Source organism: Pongo pygmaeus, chromosome 20 (assembly GCF_028885625.2).
Source record: "Pongo pygmaeus isolate AG05252 chromosome 20, NHGRI_mPonPyg2-v2.0_pri, whole genome shotgun sequence".
Lineage (NCBI taxonomy): Eukaryota > Metazoa > Chordata > Mammalia > Primates > Hominidae > Pongo > Pongo pygmaeus.
The window spans coordinates 51,867,166-51,874,596 of record NC_072393.2 but is presented as its reverse complement, the minus strand read 5'-3'; the positions used below and the strand labels follow the sequence as shown (position 1 = coordinate 51,874,596).

Genomic DNA, 7,431 nt, shown 5'->3' with positions numbered 1-7,431 from the left:
CACACCTGGCTAATTTTTGTATTTTTTAGTAGAGATGGGGGTTTCACCATGTTGGCCAGGCTGATCTCGAACCCCTGACCTCAAGTGATAGGGCTCCCAAAGTACTGGGATTATAGATGTGAGCCACTGCCACCACCCGGCCTAATGTTTTTTTAATTTTTTTTTTTTTTTTTTTTTTTTGAGATGGAGTCTCACTCTGTCGCCCAGGCTGGAGTACAGTGGCACGATCTTGGCTCACTGCAAGCTCCGCCTTCCGGGTTCACGCCATTCTCCTGCCTCAGCCTCCCAATTAGCTGGGACTACAGGCACCCACCACCACACCCGGCTAATTTTTTGTATTTTTAGTAGAGACAGGGTTTCACCGTGTTAGCCAGGATGGTCTCAATCTCCTGACTTCATGATCTGCCTGCCTCAGCCTCCCAAAGTGCTGGGATTACAGGCGTGAGCCACCGCGCCCGGCCCCCTAATTTTTTAATTTTTAGTAGAGAGAAGGTTTTACCATGTTGGCCAGTCTGGTCTCGAACTTCTTACCTCAAGTGATCCGCCCTCCTCGCCCTCCCAAAGTGCTGGGATTACAGGCATAAGCCACTATGCCCGGCCAGGAAGGCTTTTCCTGACACACACTCCCCACCGCAGTCATCACAAATTTTTAGTTCATAATTTGAGTAAATTTAATATCTGCCTCCATCACCAGGCTGGGGCTTCTCAGGGGCAAGGCTTAAAGCCTGTCTCAGTCACTGCTATGTCCCCAGCATTGCCCAGCACGGAAGAGGAGTTGAATATTTGAATAACTGTCCAGCTTAAAAACAACTTCCATTTATGGCACTTATTTTCTGTGCCAGGCACCAAGCTAAGCATTTATATGCATGTTTGCATTCAGTCTGAAGGTACCCAAATAAAAAGAGACTGGAGGGAGTCTCCATTTTTTCCAAGAAGTTTAGAAACTTGCCCAAGGCCACGCAGCTGGTCAGAGGCCAATCCAGTCCACCTGAAGGCTGAATCTGGCCAGAAGTCTTAATTCCCATTAGTGTTTCGTAAATAATAGCCCAAAGGCAACTTTAAGTGACATATTAATGTCCTCTTGAATGAGTCGATAGTTTTCACTGATTTTTTTTAAGGTAACCACAGTACATGAAACCCATGATTGTGAACGTATTACCTAGGATGAGGCAAAAATAGATAAATCTTTTTATTTATTTTTTTTTGAGACAGGGTCTTGCTCTCTTGCCCAGGCTGGAGTGCAGTGACGCAATCATGGTTCACTGCAACCTGTTATCTCCAGGCTCAAGCAATCCTCCCACTTCAGCCTGATAAATCTTTTTAAGGGAGAAAAGTGTTCAAATACAGGTAGTAGACAAAATTGTGAAACCATTTTGAAATTGTGAAGTCTGGGTAACGGAACCAGAGCTGCCGCGGTTCCAGTGGGACGGGAGGAGAAGGGACAAGCAGCCCCTCACTAGACAAAGCCAGGGCCAACTGGTACGTCATTCAAATATTTTTGAGCACCTAACACGGACCCAGGCCTAGAGAAAGGGGCTGTTGTGGGTTAGAACCTGGAGACCCGCCTCCGCCCTTGCCCAAAGACAGCCTCGTCCCGTTCCCAATGCCTGGGAAAGAAGAAGGGTCCTCACAGCCTGATTGGGCCTTCCAGGTAGTGAGCGCTCAAGGTTGGGGAAAGGTTGGTCTGGTGTTTGCCCTTCCCCAGCAACTCCCTCCTCTTGCCCGTCACTTCTTAACCCCATACTCTTCCCTCAAATTGGGGAGCAATAGAGGATAAGGGTCCCCCAAACGCCATGCTCCGAATGCACGTAAAGAGCCCCCAGAAAAGGTGGGGGGGTAGCCGGGAAAGCAGCGTGAATCTGGAAGGCCTCCCCCGACCTCCCAGACGGCGGAAGTGCGTCACTTGGTCCGTCCCGCAGTGCATTTTGGGAATTGTAGTGAAGCGGGTGGGGGACGCCGAGCCCGCGATGGTGTAACCCTTTAGAGGCCAGAGCGCGCGGGCAGAGATGGGACAGGGTTAGAGGGCGACCAGTCGCCCCACTCTTTTAGCAGAGGAAAAACTGAGACAAGGCTCTGGCTCGGAAGCCCTTAGTCCTCTCCCTTCTCTGGCTGTGGCAGGCCCCAGAGGCATATATCTAGGATTCCGGGGGGAGGACGAAGTGCCAAGTGGCCACCTCCACCCCCACCTAGTTGCCAGCTTCCCGTCCCTGCTCTGAAGCCAATCAGGGCTTCTCCGCCCCGCCCCAGAAGCTGCTACTTTCCTAATCTGTCATTGGCCCACCTTTGCTGGGCGGGGAAACTGAGGTTCAGAAAGGGCAAGACACTTTGCCTAAAGCTGCACAGCAAATCGGAGCAGAAGTTGGAAGCCCGGAAGCCTGTCCACCCACCCCCACAATTTCTGAATCCGGAGTAGCACTGATCATTCGTATTGCATCCTCGCTTCCCACCTTTGTGTCCCCGCATCTTGCGGCGCGCTGAACTCCGGCCCCGCGGAGAGGGTTGTAAGGGTTGCGCGGGGAGAGGTGACGACCCCCCCCCCCCAGCCCGCGTCTGCCCGCCGTTCCCTTTAAGAGCCGGCCCCGGCGGGACTACGTTTCCCAGAAGGCTTTGCCGGCGTGTTATGTAACTTTCCCTGCGAAGCGGCCTCTGGGGCAGAAGAAGGAGGTGGAGGAGGCGGCAGCGGCCGTTGCAGCGGCGGCGGCGAGAGCGGCGGGAGCCCGAGGCGGAGGCGCTCGCGGCCCATCCTGGGGCCCGAGCTGTGCGCCTCGGCTCGGAGCCCGGACCGGGCGGGGGCGCCGACGTGCCTCAGCCTGCCTTCGCGAGGGAGGCGGGAGTGAGCAGAAAGGCTTAGGGCCCAGGGGGCGGGGAAGGGGGGCCGGGCCTGGATCCGGCTGGGAGGCCGAGCCGGAGGCCGGACCGTGGCTCGCGCTGTCCCGGGGACGCGGATCGAACGTTGGCGGCGCGGATCGCACGTCGGCGGCCGGTGGAACGCAGGAGCCGGGCGGCGCGCGGACTGGGGCCATGGCGTCTGTGCAGGCGTCCCGCCGCCAGTGGTGCTACCTGTGCGACCTGCCCAAGATGCCGTGGGCCATGGTGTGGGACTTCAGCGAGGCCGTGTGTCGCGGCTGCGTGAACTTCGAGGGCGCGGACCGCATCGAACTGCTCATCGATGCCGCCCGCCAGCTCAAGCGCAGCCACGTGCTCCCCGAGGGCCGCTCGCCCGGGCCCCCGGCCCTTAAGCACCCGGCCACCAAGGACCTGGCGGCGGCAGCCGCACAGGGGCCCCAGCTACCGCCCCCGCAGGCCCAGCCCCAGCCGTCAGGGACCGGCGGCGGCGTCTCGGGCCAGGACCGCTATGACAGGGCCACATCATCGGGTCGCCTCCCCCTGCCCTCGCCCGCCCTGGAGTACACTCTGGGGTCCCGCCTGGCCAATGGGCTGGGCCGTGAGGAGGCCGTGGCTGAGGGGGCGCGAAGGGCCTTGCTTGGCTCCATGCCTGGCTTGATGCCCCCTGGGCTGCTGGCAGCTGCAGTGTCTGGCCTGGGAAGCCGAGGCCTGACGCTGGCACCCGGCTTGAGTCCTGCCCGTCCCCTCTTCGGCTCCGATTTCGAGAAAGAGAAGCAGCAGAGGAATGCGGACTGTCTGGCAGAACTGAACGAAGCCATGCGAGGCCGGGCAGAGGAATGGCACGGGCGCCCCAAAGCAGTGCGGGAACAGCTACTGGCGCTGTCCGCCTGCGCCCCGTTCAATGTGCGCTTCAAGAAGGATCACGGGCTGGTGGGGCGAGTGTTCGCCTTCGATGCTACTGCCCGTCCTCCAGGATACGAGTTCGAGCTGAAGCTCTTCACCGAATACCCCTGTGGTTCCGGCAATGTGTACGCTGGCGTCCTGGCAGTGGCTCGCCAGATGTTCCACGATGCTCTGCGGGAGCCGGGCAAGGCACTGGCTTCTTCGGGCTTCAAGTACCTCGAATATGAACGCCGGCATGGCTCAGGAGAATGGCGGCAGTTGGGCGAGCTGCTTACCGACGGCGTCCGCAGCTTCCGCGAGCCAGCTCCCGCGGAGGCCCTGCCCCAGCAGTACCCAGAGCCAGCCCCTGCGGCTCTCTGTGGCCCACCCCCGCGAGCCCCATCCCGGAACCTGGCGCCCACGCCGCGCCGTCGCAAGGCATCCCCCGAGCCGGAGGGCGAGGCGGCTGGGAAGATGACCACTGAGGAGCAGCAGCAACGGCACTGGGTGGCACCCGGCGGCCCGTACTCCGCTGAGACCCCTGGTGTGCCCTCGCCCATTGCCGCCCTGAAGAATGTGGCCGAAGCCCTGGGCCACTCACCTAAGGACCCTGGCGGAGGCGGGGGGCCTGTGCGTGCAGGGGGCGCCAGCCCTGCGGCCTCCTCCACGGCGCAGCCGCCAACCCAGCATCGCCTCGTGGCCCGCAACGGCGAAGCAGAAGTCAGTCCCACAGCGGGGGCCGAAGCTGTCAGCGGGGGTGGCGGCGGCACTGGGGCGACCCCTGGGGCCCCCCTGTGCTGTACCCTGTGCAGGGAGCGGCTGGAAGACACCCACTTCGTCCAGTGCCCCTCGGTGCCCGGACACAAGTTCTGCTTTCCCTGCTCCCGGGAGTTCATCAAGGCGCAGGGCCCGGCCGGGGAGGTGTACTGCCCGAGCGGAGACAAGTGCCCGCTGGTCGGCTCCTCTGTGCCCTGGGCCTTCATGCAGGGCGAGATCGCCACCATCCTTGCTGGAGACATCAAGGTTAAGAAAGAACGGGACCCCTAGGCTACCACTGCCTCCAGGCTACTGCCCTCTGCCCCTTTGCCACCCACCGCTGCCGCGGATAAATTATTCCCTCCCCGACCCAGCCCAGTGCCACCTCTATCTGTGTACATACTCCCTTCTTCCACCCAGATGGGTCCCCTGGGGTAGATGCATTGTGGGTGGGGGGAGAAAGCTTGTGGCTCCTGTCCGAGGGGGTGTTTGGGGTCCCTTGGCCCCTCCAGTTTCCCTCTGTCCTCCTTGGCTTGGCTTTGCTGCTGCTTGTAGTTGGGGGAGAGGTGCCCCCCTCCTCCTTGAGAAGGGACCTCCTGAAAACTCGCTCTTTATAAACGAGGCAAAAGCATTTAATTCCCACCCCCCCACCCCCCCGCTCCCTTCTGCTCCTTCAATAAACGGAAAGATGGGTTTTTTTTTTCCTTCTTGGTCCCTTAGTTGTGTGAGATGCTGCGCCCCCTTTGGGACTGAACTGGTCCTGCGAGGGCGAGGACGTTGCGCGGTAGCCTCCAGGTGGCGCCCTGCACCCAGGAGGTCCCGCCGGCCGACCTTCAACAAGTGCGACCCACTGGTCACGTTTTAGCCATCGGCCCGTTTTCCAGATGAAAGAACTGAGGCTCAGAGAGGGGATGGCTCCTGCAGGGGAGCCACAGACAGGCTTGGGAGTAGATTACCTTTCTGTAGCTGACCCATCCCCTATCTCTACCTGGAAGGTGGAGGACTCAGCGCCTACGTGGGGAGGGGAAAGAGGCAGCGGGAGGCTTCCTAGAAGACACGGGCAGTGGGTTCTTGCTGGGTAGAAGGGAGAATTTAGGGTAGACTGCTAGAGGGACTGCCCGAAGAAACAGGAAATTTACCTCCACGGGGTAAACTAACAGGATGCCTAGAAACAACTTGGCTACTTTTTGCCTCTGGTGGTGCCCCAGAGGCGGACGTTTGGGAAGCCCCAGCTGGACTCCTCACCCTCGTCTTGGGAGACAAGCCCCTTCGGCGGCCACCCTAGAGAGCAGAGTGAAAGGCACTTGCCTCGCGGCTGCTTCTGATGTGCGCGGCCTTGTCCCGCACCTGTCCGGGTGGCTGATCATTAACCAGGACTTCCTGCTCGCTGGCGTCACGGGGCGGGGCCTGAGCGGGCTGCGGCAAAGCAGGGGTTAAGGGGAGGGGGCGGCCCCAAGAGCCCAGCCCCCACCCCTGCGGCCTCCCCGGCCAAGCTGAGGTGGAGATTCCGGGAAGGGGGAATGCGGGGCTCAAAGGCCCGCGGATGGTCAGAGAGATAGGGAATGATTGTCCTACCACCACCCAGCACTGTCAGACAGCTCTGGGACCCAAGTTTGCCCCCAGATGTCCTCGGGAACCCAGGGTTCCCATCACCTGAATCTGGAGGCCCCTAAAGTCCTGACCCATCAGCTCGGTTACCCAGGGGTCCCACCCATACTTGCATACCTACATGTCCTAACTCCCAGATATTAAGGATCCTAGGGCTTCAACCTTCGCATCTGGAGGACCCTCTGTTCTTGGACTGAGGGGTCCCATCCTTCCCCACCCCCCAGCCGCCAGCTCTCAGGTGTTCTGCCACCCCTGGCACTGCCAGCCTGGGCTCAGGGCAGGGCTGGGAAAACCACCCCTGATTAAATACACTAGGTGATAAGCCTGGGGCAAGAGAGACCTGGATGGAGCTCCTGTGCCTGGGCTCCCCTCCCAGGCAAGCCTGTGGCTTCCCCTGACCCAGTTCTGCAGACCCAAGTGCTGGGTATCTCCCCCACCCCCAAATCTTTGCAGCTGGAAGCCTCCAGACACCTGGCTCCTATGCCCCAGGGGGAGCTAAATTGCTGTGGAGGACACCTGGCCCTTTAAGAACAGCTGGTAGGTGGGTGGGGGGCAGGGGAGTCACCCCCAGCCTGGCTGGTGTGTATTCTAGATAGAGGTTGAGTTAACCATTAACAGAGCAGAAGGCCTGACCTGTGTGGGTGTGGGGGCTGGATCAGCCCCCCTTCCCCCAGTGCCAGGGTGGGGCCAGGGTGGAGGGGTTCTGGATTTATTTGGGAATCAGGGAGCAGGTGGAGAGACTTGGAGATAGGGGAAACGCAAGACAGACACTCAGGGAATGATGGGAGACAACAGAGGTGGGGAGGGAGAGATGCAGAGACCAGCTCACTGAAAGAGACAAGGAGACGCAGGAGCCGGAGACCCAGTGAGACAGGGAGAGACTCCAGAGAGCCTCAGAGATGAGGCAGACACAGAGAAGGAGAGACAGAAAAGGAAATGGACAATATTCTGATGGGTTGAGCGAGACTGAGATGTACAGATGAGATGCCAACAACAGAGACGCAAAAGAGGGGAGACTGAGATGCAGAGAGAAGGCAATAAAGAAGAGATGAAAAAGAAAAGGAGAGATGAGAAAGACTGAAATCTTTCAGTCTTTGGAAGCCTTGGAAAAGGCACAGGTGTGAACTAGAGTGATGACATCCTCAAACTCAAAGGTTCTATGAGACAGGCAGGGAACTGGAGGAAGTGCAAGGTTGGATCTGTTTGGGTCATTTAGTCCCCAGTCAAGGCACCTCCTCCAAGAAGCTCTCCCTGACCCCCAGGCTGCATCAGGTGCCATTTCTGCACCCCACATATCCTTCTGTGCTCCCCCAATCCCAGCCCTGTCCATTCTGGAGT

At 59.4% G+C, this 7,431-nt stretch overlaps 1 protein-coding gene across 1 annotated transcript; it reads left to right on the top strand.

The window, feature by feature from the left end:
- The first annotated feature begins 2,567 nt into the window (after positions 1–2,567).
- Positions 2,568–5,189, top strand: IRF2BP1 (interferon regulatory factor 2 binding protein 1). The gene has a single exon (XM_054466250.2). It carries the CDS (start codon positions 3,022–3,024, stop codon positions 4,774–4,776), a length of 1,755 nt encoding a protein of 584 aa, XP_054322225.1. The 5' UTR covers positions 2,568–3,021; the 3' UTR covers positions 4,777–5,189.
- Positions 5,190–7,431: the final 2,242 nt, after the last annotated feature.